Here is a 16,940-nt window from a genome sequence, read left to right as displayed (position 1 = left end):
TTGCCTTTTTTCGCCTCATTTCAGGTTGGTATCATTCCCCGATCGAACGCGCAAGCCTTGCTGTTCCCTGGAAGCCCTCTGGAAACGTGTTCAACATTTTCAGCGAAGAGTCATCGCCGAGAAGACTTTGGTGCCGATGCCCTTCATTAGCACTGATTGCGCTGTTCGACGCTGGTCGATTGAACCGAGGCGACGATGAATCATTAGTTTCAATTTGTCAGCAAAATTGCTCTATTTGCCGACCAGACCATTTCCAATGACCAAACAAAAGGTCCGCAAATCCTCCTACCAGGCAACCACGTGATACAGCGTCAACCTTCTAACCTCACGCGAAACCCCCAACGACGGTGCAAATTGTTCGAAAATTTAATATTTATGATCTAGCGCTCTAGAAGCAGAGGCGAAGCTGGGACACGGCAACCGAGAACCTGATCCTAATTGATGCTAACTGAACCGCAGCTGTCAAAACATCTCATCATTATGCTGCCCGGTACCATCTCCGCTAACACAACCAAATCACCTTTATTGACATTTACGTCTCGCTGGACTTTATGTGCCTTGTTTTCCGTGTTTTTTTCCCCTCCCTTCTCAATGCTCTATCCATCTTGTCACGAGGTTTCGGCACCATCCGTAGGATATAAAGTTTCACTTCGTACACATCTTAATTTATCACACCCAACGGTTTACGCTAGGCAGCATCACAAAAGTGTCCTTTTCCATTTCCTTGATTGAGAGGACGAATTATGCACGATAAAGGGGGCGGAGGAAGCTGCTGGGAGCTGGGAGTTGACTAAATGAAACCGAATCCTTCCTTCTGCTTCTAGGAGGGAAGGAGTGCATGGAACGAATGAAGGTGTTTGTTTCCTTCTTTTTTTTTGCTCCTCATTCTGCCATTTTTGGAGCTGGAGAAGGTCTTGACATGGAGACTTTTTGCCGTGACAATGGGAAGGATATGCGTACACCGTAGTGTGATGTCTTTTTTGCTGTTCCTACTGCTGATACACCTTCAGGCATCCACAGCCCGGGTCGGAACACGGTCTATTGTTTTTTTCGCTTGCCTGGAAGGCCTGCTGAAGAAGGGCCTGAGGTTCATGAATATTTGACGAATCGTGGAAAGTGCATACGCGCCGCCGACACGCCGTTTTCGCCGTGCGAGGTGGAAATTTGATGAGGCGCCGAGTTATTCGAACCTTTCAGTAGACACTGAGGTGGTGGAATGTCGACTTCGAAGGGTTGCAGGTGTTGGATGTCATTTATTTTTCCACACGCTAAAGTGCACTGACTTTGAGCGCATTTGAGGAATTGCTCCGCTTTTTGTGTTTCTTCATTTCTTTGCATCTTCGTTCGTCACTTAACGGCTACGGCGCTTTCCACAAGCGGAAGGCACTCGGTTATCGATCCGTCTCGGAAGTGTGGCGTTGGGGCTGCCCGAGTAGAATTATGCAGTGCGTCTCGGCAGAGCAAATGGAGCTCATATGCATGAGACTGCGGCTGGGATTTACGTGATTCTATGAATACGAAATGTTAGTTTGGGTACAGCTTCATCAAAGTGGTTTGCCGGCGCAAGATGTCCAAGTCTACAGCAGCATTGGGATATTCGTTTACTTCCTTTTTTTCACGTTTCCTTCACAAATGTATGATAGGCCTCATATTCCAAGCTCTGGGCTAAAGTCAATCTCCCCAGACGGGATAAGACGGGCCAAACCCCGTGGCGGGAGGCAAATATATGTTTCCAGTGGTTTAGAAAAGGGGATCAGATTATTTCGGCTGCTTATTACGACTTCCGGTCTACAAATCTGCCGAAAGTTTGGACCATATCACTGCGTCAACAGATAAGCCGTCCAATAAATCTTATCGGGATTTTTTCCTCTTGGAAGGAGACGTTCGAGAGTTTGAGAAGCAAGAAAGAAGGAAAAAACTTCAAACGTTGAAGGGAATGATGGTACAAATCCTTCTCGGATTATAATCATGTACGAACCAGTCATACTCTTAGAGCCTCATGGATAAGAGACGCGTTGCAAGCACGCGTGTGGTGGGAGTGTGTGTCTACGTTTTGTCGATACCATTACCGGCCTTGTTCTTTCATAGCTTTTGGTCCTACAATGTACCTTTGCAGCTGGTTGGAAAGGTAATCAAAAACCTCAAGATATACTATGATACGTACAAACCCCGTGAGGTGGGGGGAAATATTTCGGTACATGATAGGCTCATGAAACATTCCATTTTTTCTTCAGGAGGTTTTTCCTCTTCTCTCGTCAGCCATGTTTAGCTGGCGTTGCGTTTGATCCGCAATACGCTCATAACGCAACGGATGTGTGGACATCGTTGTTAGGATCCATCGTCAACGGAGCGCCAGCGGGGAGTCTCTTACCTTATTTCCGTTCCGACAACAACTTGAGGACCGTTTAAGGATCAACGGAAAAACTCCACCCGGGGAGATTTCGCATATGTGGAGAAGAAACTGATGAAGGAAAACCATACGTGTTTCAAGAGGTAGGGAGATATCATCTTGAAACGAACTGTCATAACCAAAAAATGTGTGAATATGCTTGCGATGCTGCCAATGGCATGACAGTGGCGATGCTGGTGCGAGCCGTCCAAAGCTGTTAAGCGACTTCAATAAATAGTTACGACTGTAGTTGGCCGGAAATGAGATGTAGTTTGGGGCGGGTGGGTGTTTTGTAGGTACCAGCCGCTCGTTTGGACCAGAGCCAACGGACGTTCTGCTCCAATATTTGCTTCAAGACGTCCTTGAAGTTATTTCCCTGGCCTAGTCATATCTCTGTGTGGTATTCTTTCTCTGGCACATTGTTGGACAAAAGTTAAACATCTCAGGAACGGTGTCCAGAGCTATACGTGTGGCTACAGAATGGCTACAGAGCCAAAAACAGAGCAAGCGAGCCCTGATGACAAAGAAAATTATGATTATTATTGAATCATTCTCTCTCTCTCCCGCAAAACGGTCCCCACTCCCAACTCCTGCTAACCCGCTGGGAGATTGGATAGTAAATCCTTTTTTTTTGCCGGGGCCAGTGTTTATGTTGATTCGATTTGGTCTGCCTTTCTCTGCTTCTGCGTTCTTAGCGCTGGTGGATGGAGGTGGTAGTTTGGGGAGTCAATATCTTTTGCCAGCAGACCAGCACTCCAGCATGCAGGACTGTGTCTCTGCGCCAGTTAGAAGAGTGCGGCAAGGATTTATGTAAATAGAAGCAGGAAAAGATTTACCATACTTATTGGTTAGGCTCGGCCGTTGATAAAAACACTGCCGCCGCCTGCGTTGTTGGCGATAATCGAGGTGATAAGAATGGCGTCACGGTGTCTGCTTTTGTGGTTTGGTGCGCGTCTTTGCGTACGAAAGTTTTTCTTTCCCCTTTATTATCCCCCGTATCTTCAGCAACAACTAGTGCGCGTCTAGAGCAACTGGAGCAGTAGGATGTAACCGGAAAAAGCGCGCCTCTGCCTTTTATTTGGCTTGCTTGTGGATTTGGAGTTTTCTGTGGCTTTCCGGATGGGGAGATAGAGAGAGTGAGATACATTAAGCATAATTTATCGCTTTCGGTCAGTGGTTGAGGGGGCGGGGCTGCTTCCACAGCAAAGCACTCACGACGGTTGACTTCCTCCTCGAAACACCGGTGTGGTGTTGTGGGTGTGGTGAAAAGTTGAGTGATTTCAAAAACCGTTTTCCCATCGGCCTCCTTTTATTCGCTCGGTTGGGCAAAGTGAAGAAGCAATTTATGTAATAATAAGAGCAATAACTTGCAGAACCACCGCGTGAAGGGCGTCGGAGATTTATCTGGTTTCTTTTGCGGGTGTGGAGGGGCGAGGAAATGGGAACAAAAACACCACCCAGAGGGTGAAGGTGGGAAAACGGTTCCTGTTCTTTATTACGCTCGTGACAACCAGGTAGCCAGGACCGCCCAAGGAGTGAGGAAATTATGATCGTTGTGCCACTCTGCCCGTGACAACGATTGTTGTTTGTGTGCGAGAATAATGATGCGCCATTTTTCAACACATTGATTTTGGCGTGCGCACAAAACACGCTTCTTACACGTTCCCGGCTCCCGGTGTCATAAGCAATGTATACATTTTTTATTCGGCAACTTTGCACCAACCAGATGTGGTGTGCGCGCAGGAACAGCCTTGGAGAAAGTGGAATGTGGCAACACCCGGTGGTTGTCTAGTCTAGTTGCTACGGCTTTTGTGTAGCATTTAGAGCAAGAAATTATTTCTTGGTAAGTGTTGTAAGGATGTAACGGTATTGAAAAACAGAAAATGTGATAAATCGAAACAGAACACGCAAAAAAAGAAACCGCCCGTACAAACAGGAAGATCATGTTTGCAGAAATCACGACTTCGTTTCGACGCCAGGATTTACCGTCGTTACGTGACGGGGTTTGCTGAAGCGTACGAAGTACGTGAAATGTCTGCAGTTTCTTTATCGGGTAAACGGTGAATTCAGGCAAATTCGATTTTTGTGAAATTTATTAAAGGTGTGCCGCCAAATGGTTTCCGGATTGCAATGAGGAACATTGAATATCTGAAGAATAAATATCAAGGATCGATTCCCTATCCTATTTCAGAATGATTTATAAGTGTAGAAAAAAGTGACTCGATTCTAGGTACTGATTCAAATTTGAGAAGAATATGTAAGTTCTGAGAAGCTAATTTGAAATTGAGAGCAAAATACGAATTTCAATACGTTTTTAAGCATCGTCCTTATTAAAAACGTATTGGATTTGGCTAAATTATTGACATATTTTTAATATTCAAACTGTGATCTTATGACTTGTTAGTAGAAACTAGATGAAAATTGATACAGAGCGTTGACATATATAACGCTATACAAGACTGTTTGTAGAAACCAAAAATCTTAGCTATTTTGAACGAAGAATAAGTCATAATTTAAAGGTTCATATCTTCTTGGTGTTACAACTTAAACACATCTGAATAAAGATAACTCTTATTCAGATCAAGAATTGGTTGAAATTAGCTCTCAATTTCATAATATTTGGACTTGTCGGAGTTGGAATTGTTAGAGTTTGCAATTGGAGCGAAACTCCTCCATAGCTAGGGTCTATTCGATTATTATGCTAGGATCTTCTTGGTGGTAATACCAAATCAGATCCCAGCTTTACTTCAATCTCTCTAAGGATGAAGTGTCTGAGGCCACCTTGTTTGATCTATTCCAAGAAATTAAGCATTTTGTATCGATGTTTTGGTCCAAATAAGATAGATTTCCTAGATTTTCTAAGCTGTAATATAACGACTGGAGATTAAAGGAGCTCCAGTTACTCTGAATTTAAAACTGATTGTGTTTTTCTTGAACTCCACAACAAGGTTAATCCACTCTGTAACCTCGCCTAGTTACAATGGCTACCCCATCAACATACACATGTCCACAACACCCACTCTGTACATCTCTGCCACTTTCTTTTGTTCCAATAACCAGTGTTATTGAGATGCCATTATTCACATTTTATATAACAAGCGCCACAATTACTTGCAACCACGACTCACCCACTACCAAACATACGTGTTCGACACGGACACGGTGCAACAAAGCAATGTTTACAGCGTCAAACAATAATCACCCAATAGCGGGGGGAGGAGTGTTGATGACATTCAGGCACACGTTCCACAGACACCTCGGGCTGGTAACGACAACGGTCATCGTGCACCGTGCTATTGATAGAAGCAGCAGCACATACACCGACATTCCCACGATAAAATAACCATTTGTCCCGGGTCCCGGAGACTCCCGGAGGTTCCGCGCGCACGTCCACGTCGGTGTGACTACCTGGCGGTGGACAATAAAAGTTAACCCATTCGAACCCTCTCTCACGCACGCACCAACCAACTTGTAAGAAATAAAACTCACCGCAAAACACCATTACCACACAGTGGATGAGCTCCGACTCGGGGGATTCGGCGAGCTTGCATAGAGCGGGAGAGAGAGAACAAGTGTCTGGTAACGTGCGCTTAGCACGACGCTCTTGGACGCCGGAGATGACCGCAGGCGGGCCGCCCCGTTATCGTTGGGACAAATATGTTAATGACTGTCAGTGCGTTAAATTGATCGTCTATAAAAGTCTATTTTAATGAATTTTTACTGTCGACCCAGGGGATGTAGCAAGCGTGTGTAGTTATTGCTGTTTTACACCTTACACCGGCAGCACAGCATCCGGATTTTCAGATGAAATAGTACGAAATTCGAAGCCGTCAGGATGAGGATAACAACCTTTACCTCTCTATTGGGAAGGGAAGTGAATTAAATTTTATATCCCACTATTAATCTCGGTACTCTTGGGATCATGTGGTACTGGCGCTCGCTATATCTGGGAGGGTTTTTTTCTCTCCATTATTTCCACTAATGGATAAGTAATTGAATGTTGCATATTGCGAGCAACATGTTGCCCACTGATTGGGTGTAAAATGCAAATTTGGACTGCCAGATTTCGACAGCCAGATGGTAATTAAAGTTGAACCACCGTTTCGCAGTGCTTTGTTCGTCGCTTGCGCACTGATTACAGTACAGCTAATGCGAGAACGGTGGTACATTGTCTGCAAGCAGCGGTCGTTTGCCGTTTGCTACTGACAGCTTCTCACACTCACGCACAGTTACAAATGGTGCGTAATAACGCTTCCCAAAACCCGTGTAAATGGAATCAATTTCGGGAAAACGTATATTGCAATTCCCGCGAACAAGTAGATCGATGAGTGGCCGTTAGTGTAGCCCACCCTGGTGTGGGAGTGGCGCGTGGTTCCAAGGAAATGGCACCCATTTGTTGCTTGCGGTGGCATATACACGAGAGTAGTTTGACGGCGGGAAAGCACAAGGAGCAGTGATTGTAGTGCCTTTCGGCACTTCTATTTAGGGAATGGCGCTGGGAAATCTAATCAGTGTACACCTTTACCAGGAATAAAAAAAAACGACTGAATACATGTGGTCGGAGGATACATTGTGTGCAATCCGTCACCACCTCTTTGCAGTCGCCTTCATGCTTCGCTCGGTAGAATAGTGTGAATAAGCTCCATCTGGTTTGCTTCTTTTATGTTTCGAAGGACGGAAGAATGCGAACAATTTGTAATGTTACATGCAACGGGCCGTACATGCAACATTCACGCGAAGAGAAAGCCATGCATATTAGATGTTATAAATATAAAATGTAAATAGTGTGTTCAATAAATAAAACCCCTATTTACATACCCCCTCACATGTCTGCATTGGGACGGACATCGAGGCGATAGTGACGGTATCTCCAACGTGCTGAAGGATGCTTTATGGGGGCGAATCTGTAGCAAATACTTGTGATCGGGAGCATTTTCACTACCATTCAAATGAGATGCCATAAATCTTCACCGCTTCTTGCTTGATCTAGAGAGGGCGCTCTGTGCACCACGGTGGTGGTAGAAGATCAACGCTTCCGGGCCAGCAACGGATACAGAGAATCCTTTCTCCCTGCTGTGTGCTGATGAAACGAGCAATTTCCTGCCGGAGTCAGAGTACAGAGTCGTGGAATCGTATCCTAGTGAACCTTCTGTCTTTTACCGTCACAACGGATTGTGATTGTTACAAGGTTCTCCAGCGCCTGTACGCGAAGGGGGTATAGAATGAAATAGAAAGTGTCTTTCCAGGGTCGCGTGTAGTAGTACCGTGTCACTGTTTCCCCTTGAGGGATGTGTAGATCCGCGCCAAACGACAACTATGGCCATTAAGCCGATCACAGCGAGCAGCGTACGAGACGACAGAGCTGGCTAGCACTTCTGAGGACCTAGAAAAGGCCCCAGAAAAAAATAGAAGATATTGGAATCATCTCCCGCCATGCCATCCGTACCTTTGATTTATAGCCGGAAATTGATTTGATTTGCTTCTTCCTTCCACGGCTTTTTGGAGCAAATCCGTCCGAATGTTTCGAGAAGAAGACACGCGCGTCTCGTGTGTGTGTGAGGAACCAAATTTTTCGCCAAAATCTTTAGCGAAGATGGTACACGCCGGGTGGATTTTTTCCTCCCTTCGCTGAACATTTGCCCTCGCGAGCACCTCACGCCACTCCCATTTAGGCTACCGTAATTTGTCGAATTTATGCGCACTGGTGAAAGGGGTGGCGAAACAAATTGTGTGGTACCTGTTCCTATTGAATTTGCACCCCACCCTGGCGTGTGTGCCTGCCTGCCTGCCTGTTGGATTGAATTTTGTTCGTTTTTTTGGCTTGCTTACTTGCTTCGTTCTAGCGTCAGGAGGAAAGGGTGTGATGTGATTCGGGAGTTGCCTTTGGCGGTAAGTGAAATCTATGTCCGCTCGTTCGGTGGGACCTGTTATCCGTCGTGTAAAGGTGTGAATATTTTTATTTGAAACATTTCTTTTCCACTACCTTTTGCATATCTATACTACACACCCCATCCACAACAACAAAAAAGATACAATTTATCAGTGTTAGGTATGAAAATTTAATGTGAAAAACGGCGCGCACTGGGAGCTGATTGTATTGTGATTGTACGAAGCTGGAGGCTTCATAGATCAGCTCCACATCAGGCTGGAAGGTTGGAATAAATCACACAAACTGCTTCCGAGACAAATGTTACATTTGTCAAGGGTTTGTTTTGGTTTATGTGTTGCTTTGTTTTGTTTGTAGCATACATTTAGATGGGACAAATTGGCACGACCCTTTCCTTTTGATGCATTAGCTGTTCCGTATATACAGAATTGGATTGTCTCAGTTGAAATGGCAACAAAGAGTTCTTTATTTTGTTGCTATAATAATAAATATTTGTAAAACAGATATGAGAATGTATCGGTTTTTACGCCATAACTACAGGGTTTTCCAAGTGAGTTTCGAATGTAAACATTGCTATTCACCGCGTGCAAAATATTATTCCACAGCACTCTGTCATTTCATTCTCATCATAATAATTTATAATTTCTTCAGTATGATTTTCAACACGATTCAAGCTCGATTGAGTTTGACAGTTCTTTGTTATGTGTTGAAAATCATGTGTTGAAACTGAAATTTCATTCTGAAACAAATACACCATTTGAAAGCTGTTGAAAAACATCTTGGATGGGATGAATAATTATATGCACAATCGAATGTGACTTTGAAAACCGTGTATAATTCAAGCATAGTACATCCTTAAAAGAATCTAATTTCTTCAAAATTTGACTTCAAACTCCATTTTCTATTACCCTTCTGATGAAGAAGCTTTAGTAAAATGTGTCGAAATTGTTAATTACATTAACAAATAAAGTTTACGAAGCTCAAAATGAAGTCAAGTTGACGAACATTTGTCTGTAATGATCAGACACTCATTTAGTTATAAAATCATAATGCAATGATTATTGCACAATTTTGCTGTTTTAGTGGCGTTGGATGAAAATAAATGTTTCAATATTTACTCTCAGATTAAAGTGAATTATCCATCGGAATTGTTAATGTATGGGACTGAATAACATTTAAACAATCCCTCTTATAACACTTACATTATAATCCTCATATACGTTATGTGACTTTTGAGCTTAATTAAGTTTGGCGTAGAATCGGTTTCAGCCTGCCTGATGGCTGATGCTTCAATCACCTAATGTCCCACCGAAAATGACATCCATAACCATTAAAAATAGGCTCCACCAAAAAATAAAAAGGCTCGCTTGCTTGCATTTGCGGCGTTTTTTTGACGATAATTATCGCATCGTCGTAATTTATCGCACGCGCGGGTCATAAAATGCAGCCATCATCAAAAGCAACAAATACAGAGCGTAATTGAAATTGATACGAAATCATTTGGAATGAATTATTTTTTCAATAAGCTACCCCCTTTAACAAATGACCAGGCCAGGGCGTGTTTGTTTGCTTGTTTTTTTCGGCGGGAGGGAGTCATTTCCCCTCGTAGAAGAAAAAAAACGCACGTGGACTATTCTGCCTCTCATGTCACTATCCCCCTCTCTCCGTCGGAAAGCCACAAGAAATCCTCCCAGTCTGTCGAAAAAACAGGACATGAACGGAAATGAAAACCAAACATTATGATACGTAGGTCGCTGATGAACGTTCCTCGTTCGGCTTTTCCGAGTCATCCCTGGAAGCATCCCGCACAAAAGGGGTAGCTGGTGTGGTGGGTGTGCATTGTTTGCAATGATTACGGCTTAATAAATTTCACTTCATTGGGATGGGTTCTTCCACCCCCACTGCGGTGAACGGCCACGACAACGAGCTGAACCCCGTGCTCAACGCCGCTGTACGTATTTAAGGTTAATGCGACCGTAAATCATGAATATGAATAATATGCATTGATGGGATGGGGCGGAAAAAGGGTTGCTGCTGGACGGAGCGGGTGTGTGTGTGTGCGTGCATTCCAGTCGCTGCTGGTTGCTGGCCGGCACCAGCAGTCACTTCCGGCCACGGTTCAGTGTGTTCCGAGAGTAAAACGAGGAATAGGGATTGAATTTTGCTCCCCAAAGGGTGTGCTATTGCACTATGCGCACTAGTATGGAATATATTAATATTTTTACAATATACAATATATTGTAATATATACAATAATCAATGCAATGTATAAGTTGTTTAGTATACTCAAACAGCAGTAAATAATGTGTTAATTAATACAACACAAGAAATAGTACATAAAACGATAGGCATGTCCTGAAGTTCTCGGAAAAATAATGCAAATAATTAAACGTTTTACGACCACATTTTTGACCACATTCCCGTGTCGTTGGGGCTGAGAGGCATTATCCCTAGCCCTGTCCAAGTCCATAAATAAAGGGTTGATTTTGAAGTGGATGTGCATGTGCATGCGTGTAGGGGTGGGTGTGTGTGTGTATATTTAAACAAAACGCACCGACGCAAACACTTGTCGATACCTCGTCGTCGAAACTCGAAGGGAACGCACAACAGTCCGCATGTGTGTGTGCGTGGGGTATTAATCGTCGTATCATTACCACCTACGTTCGCTAGAACAAACAGGGGTTCCCGGCTCGTTTACGTTTAGATGGGTTTTGCAACAAGGACAAACGGCTTGAGGAGGTGAACACACTCGATCCCACCCACAATGTGTGGTCACGGAGCAAAATTGAATTTAACATAAACGCTGAACGAATCAATCCCTCCATTCGCAACTTTCCCAATCAACGGCAAACGCTTCGGAAGGCGTATCGGAAATCTGTCCCGACTGGGCCGGGGCCCCACGGATTTAAGCGCCAAGGTAGCTGTCGTGTGCTGCTGGTACGGATATGAATTATGTAACGAAAACAATAGAATTCGCAAAATTTATGCACATTTGAAGGAGGTCCGAAATAAACGAAATTCCAAAACCGGGGTGTGACAAACTTAAAAAAGAGGGGAGGGCGTCATAGCGTGGTGCGTCATATCTCCGGAGAAGGAGCGAGGAGTAAGAGTATGTGCTAAAGCCGTGGAATTTCCACCGACAACGGTTACAATATGGAAATTGTTGTAACCGGGAAATGGAAATCGTTTGCTTGGTACTTCAAAAGATGCATATACAAAGTAACCCAGCTGCTGGAGTGAAGGGCACTTGTGGTGGTGGCAAGGATGCCTGGCTTTGGATGGACCAGTTTGGAGAGGGAGTCTATAAAACATTTTGCAAGAGTTCTGTGTAGTGCTGGATATGGTAGTTTAGTGTTTACGTTGTTGAAGCTTAACCACTTATCAGTTTGTTGCTTTGTTTTTGTACTTTCAGATATCCGTCTGTGATGACTACAGCTTACCGATTGACTTTGTAAAGAAACGACCGTCCAGTTTTGATCCCTGCCTCGTACAGCATATACCAACCAATTGGGCCTCCCCAAGTCCGCAATCAGAACACGTAAGTACACGTTGAATGTTTTAAATACTTAAAGGGGCTCATGGAGATCTAAAAGTAGTTCAAATATTATCCTATGTGTCATGTGCATTGAAAACTGCAATTGTTTACTTCTAAGGCACTAAATTATGAAACAAGAAGTGTCTCAATATAAGGAAATTGGCACATTTCATCTATTGATTGTAGGCTGCCAAGATTAATACACTACACACTTGATACAACTCGCTCTTAATTCCAGGCTACACACGTCTGATTGAATTTTGGAATATCTCTATCATTTTACAAATGGAGCACCCTGGATTGTCTTTATCATTTTACCTATTATTCCTATTATTCTTTTCCTATTATTCCTATTAACTTTTTGGATATTACAAAGGAAAGTTGGAATGATATTTAATGTTGGCGTTTTCTTAGAATTTTATGATCTTTTGATGTTGATGCCTACCCCTTACTTTTGCACACTTTTTCGTGAAGTCAGATTGTTTGCCATCAAATTTTTTTTAATCTTTAAAGTGTATGGTTTAATTGTTAGCCTCAACTCATCTGTTTTAGACTGTGAACTGTGATATTTTGGAGATTTTATCAGTAAAATTTTAAGTTTTTTTTTTAATGTATGGCAATTGTTTTAATATGACTAAAGTGAGAATTGCGCACTTAAGAGTCCTAGATTTTTATCTGTATGACCTAGGCTTTACTGAGCTGTTTGTCATCAGTTGTATTATGAAGATCTTCATGTTCTAGAGTCACTATAGTGAAGATGGAATGCCTGGATCAACTTCTAGGTACTTTAGTACAAACACTTAGTACACCCCATCATCAGGCTACTATCAGATTACTAACATTAATACAGTAGTTATGGGGCAAACTAGCAATTCCTTCCGTCGCATGCAAAACACTGGAAAAACGCGCTCTCTAAACCAATTGAAACAACCCCTTAACTGATGACGTTTAGCAGCAGCATTCTTGTGGAAAATCAAATCATGCAACCCGTGTTCGTTGGGTGGGAAGGTGAACAACCACTTGGAAAAGACACACCATTTAATCAACAACACTCCACATTTTACCGTTGGTCGCACTTTGAAGAAGTCTGCACGCCCTGATTACTACTTTTACCGATGCCTGGCGTACTACAAGAGCATGCGATGATCATCAAGCAACGTACTCTCTCGCTATCTCTTTTGAGCACCGAAGACTGTGCACTGCAAAATCGCCCCGTGGTGCAAATAATTACTTTTTAAATGGACAAAAAATTGAACTACCATAATTTAATTGAATTAGAATTTAATTAAAACGCAAATAAATTACTTTCCCAAGTCTGGGGAGCATTCGTGGCTGTTTGTTATTGTTATGTGCCGCCCGTGTTACGTTGAATGTTTGTATGTCCTAGCGGGTGTAAGCATACGGTCTGGAATACACCTGGAGCAATGGAGAACGAAGCTGGGGATTCAAGTGCGTTTCTAGCTGCGTTTCGACCATTGCCGGGATTCATCTTGGAGTGTGAAGCGAAACCAACGCTCCTCCCTCCTGCGGTGAGCTAGGATGCAATACGAAATGGATGAAGGTGATTGTAAATAAATTATGAACCTGATGCTGGGCAAGCCAGGTTCTGCCGGGGGTGTTGGAATGTCGATTGTTGCCGGTGCGAACGGTGCGATGGGTTGATGAATTATTAAACGGCAAGTGATACGAAATGTATGCAAGTGGGGAGAGATTGAAAAAAAGAGTCGAGGAGAGTTTTATTGTAATGAATTCTTTGTAGGGAATTCATTAAAAGTCCTTAAAGTACAAAATTTGTTATACATTTTTCCATCTTAACTATTGCCTTAAATTTATGACACTTTTTCAATCCTTACTGTCAATTTACTCATTTCAGTGTCATATTACAGCTTTACGCTGAAAAAACACTGTTTGACAAGTCGACACATAATCGCTCGAGTGGCTTAAATTGTTTCGAAAGCAATGAACGAGCAATAACGCCACGGCTTACAATGTATACCCATCTGTGAACGTCCCGTCCAGATTAAACGCGACTTTACCTTCTTCCGTTCGCTCATCGCGGTTGAAGAAATTAAAGCATAATTGGATGTCAAGGTAGATTTAGCGCCCGTTTCTTTCCTGCTTCCTGAACGTGCAGTTTGTGCAGAAGGTCTTGTGACAGCGCGTGGAGCTGCCAGGATGTACCTGGCCCACTGTTGTTAATCGCTTCCGACAGACTCGATTCCATCGTGCAACACCACTCTATAAACACCTGAACCCTGGGCGACTTCGTACTTCGTACGTACTTCTTTGCTACATTCTACTGAAATTAGCGAAAAAGTTTTGTATTCTTCCATTTTGACGCTCGCGAAAAACTCGACAGCGAAACTCATTAGACACAGGTATGGGATAATTTTGTGCCCACACTCCCAGTTATGCTCGCAAAAGTGGCCAGCTCAACTAATAATCGTAAAAATCAATATTCATTGGATCAGTGCGGATGTTATACTGAGTAAGAGAGAACAGAAACAAAAGCGGGAGGTGAGGGTCACTTTTGTTGCTACAAAAAGGTGCACTTTATGAGGTTATAAGCTTTACCAGGCTTAGGTTTTGCGGTTTTTTTATCTGCTTTTTTCGATTAGCATTTTTAAAGAGCAATGCAAAATTCAATAAAGCCGTAGTTGGTGATGTGTTGCATCGTTGGATGGTTGATAGTGTTCTTTGATTCCATGTTGGATTTGCATTTCAATTAGAAAGTTTTGTAAGTAAAGGTCAAACGGTGGATTCTGATAACCGAAAACTGATAGCCTTGTTTGCATTATCTCGCATAAATACTTCATTAAATGTTCATTTAAAAAAATAATTTGGAATTTTCATGGTCAGTGTATAGAATAATTGTAGAATATCTTTCCTAAAATCGTAAAATAAAGGTGTTTTCTTCTAGAAGAAGGTGATTTCAGATAGTTTGAATAGTTGAGTATAGTTATTACCTCTCTTGATATTTGCTAATGTTTGTTATTTCTATACATATACTATTTTTTTAAATATGAAAACTTAACCTCAACTTTTAGCAAAAGAGTTTCCAGGTTAAGGTTCTATACAGTCATACAGATATCATTTTTAGTCTCAGAAGCACATTTGAAATTAAATCAGAACTATATGTTGTCATGGCTTTTGGAACCAAATGGTAGAATATTCATACGTATTTTTTTAAATCTTAAAGGTATAGATAACTCTGATATCATGAATCTGTCCATTTCTTTACTATTTATTCTATTGAAGTATCCCTTCCATTGATGAAACAAGGCGTTTTAGTGGCAAGGAGCTCAGATTTTACTTACCTTGGATGAAGTGTCTGTGACATTTGCATTAAGTTGCCTTAAGCTTAAGCCTTAGTCTTAGGTGCAAGGATTTACATCGTTGCATTTATGCAGTTCTAGGTCATTCTCTACATAGCAAATGCAACATCTTTAAGGACGTCAAAAAATTTTGCCTTGCAAGCTGATCTTGATATCAAACGTCTGTAACTTTCTGGCTGCAGAGCCACTTTCTTATGACGCAAATGTGTGCTTCATTTAGCAAATCAATAACTTTGAAAGACAAAACACATGCAGGATGGGGCATGGGTTAAGGGCTTAAAATGGCAAGTTTAGCGAACAAGAACACACACAGCCCTTATCACTTGTGCACTTGTGCCGCTGTACGTGCAGACATATCACGGACCTCACAATGTTCTTCATGCAGGAGTGTTTTTTTTTTTTCATTTTTCTGTTGTTGCACTCAACTTTGCTAAATATAGCGACCAGAAGTCGGCAGACCTTGGAGTGTCTTTTGCTCAACGGAACACTGGTGCTGGTGCAATGAAGTGGTAGGCGTACTTTTTGTTGTTGTTGCCGATGGTTCTGCTCATACCAGAAATACCCTACCATGTGCACATCCGCTTCACCACCAGGTAATAGGTGTGTTCGTATGTTCGCCCTGTTTGCTTCTACTACTACTAATCCTGCATGCCTACCATATTGCGCTGGTATAGTTTTACCAAACAATGGCCTCTCCCCTCGTAGCGGGCAGAAAACAGTTGTTGGAAAAGTCTGATGGTGGTCGCAACGTATATTGATGAGAAAGCCCTGAGCGTGGAAAACCGATATAACGATATCCGAGTGGGATTGCAAAGCGCGGAATTTTTACTATTACCAACCAACCAACGGACGCGCAATCAGCCTCCCGCGAATACGATTCAATCCGGCTGGCAGGACCGACACAAATGACACGATTTGTGCTCAACATTTCTAGCCAAACCAGAGAGAAGCCGCCAAAAGCAACCGAACAACAAAAGGTATTTTGCCGTACCGAGTCTGAATGCTTTTCAAAACGGTGCACTTTTTTTGTGTTGTTTCTGATAGCAAGAAGCCAGTCGTTCGATTGCCGAGGGAACGCACTCTAGCGACAATTCCAAGTTCTGGAGGAGTTAGAGTTTAGGCACAGAGAAGTCATTTTCCCGACATTCTTTTTTTGGTTCGTTGTTGCTACTGACTTCCGCTGGTAGTTGTTATTGGTTTTCGTCTACCATTTTGGGCACTGTTATCGTATCGAAGTATCGCTATAGAGACGACCCCCGGACGGACGGACACATTGTTGCACATTGTTACCCAAATGGGAGATGAAGCCGGTTTCGTAAACCGTTCAATTCCGTAGTCATTTGCTCGGCGGCTCGTGTATTTTCTTGTTGAGCTGGTGGCAAAATTTATAATCGTTCAATATTGAGTTTTAAATATTTTACACACGGTTGGGTTTTGGTGGACGAGTCTGAAGACTACACTCGGCGGAATTCAACCACTGGATGGGGTAGCTTTTAGATCGTTACTATGAATTGGATTTTTCCTAGTCTGTCGTTCTGTTGGCGTTCAAATTTGTCCTGCCTGTAGGACGGCAAATCCTTATCGAGATGAGAGTATTTTTCCTCTATTTTTTTCAGTTCGTTTCCATTGTCCCTTTTTTGCTATGTTGTCGTACCGACGCGGAATATTAAATAGACGTGCCCGTTTGCGGGACAAGCCGGGTAGAGTAGGAGGATCGGAAACGGAACCTCGACAATAATGTTCGATAAATATTTCATAATGAGAGAACGTCGAGGTTTTCACATTCCATTGCAA

General features: G+C 42.8%; 1 protein-coding gene across 1 annotated transcript in view; it reads left to right on the top strand.

The window, feature by feature from the left end:
• The window catches only part of LOC120904508, a 112,572-nt gene that overhangs the window by 81,710 nt on the left and 13,922 nt on the right, over window positions 1-16,940 (top strand). The window contains exon 4 of the mRNA XM_040314534.1: window positions 11,689-11,814. Coding sequence (XP_040170468.1) covers window positions 11,689-11,814 — 126 coding nt within the window. The remainder of the gene's footprint in view (window positions 1-11,688; window positions 11,815-16,940) is intronic.

This window comes from Anopheles arabiensis, chromosome 3 (genome assembly GCF_016920715.1).
Source record: "Anopheles arabiensis isolate DONGOLA chromosome 3, AaraD3, whole genome shotgun sequence".
In the NCBI taxonomy this organism is placed as follows: Eukaryota; Metazoa; Arthropoda; class Insecta; order Diptera; family Culicidae; genus Anopheles; species Anopheles arabiensis.
This window is presented reverse-complemented; position numbering and strand designations above follow the sequence as displayed.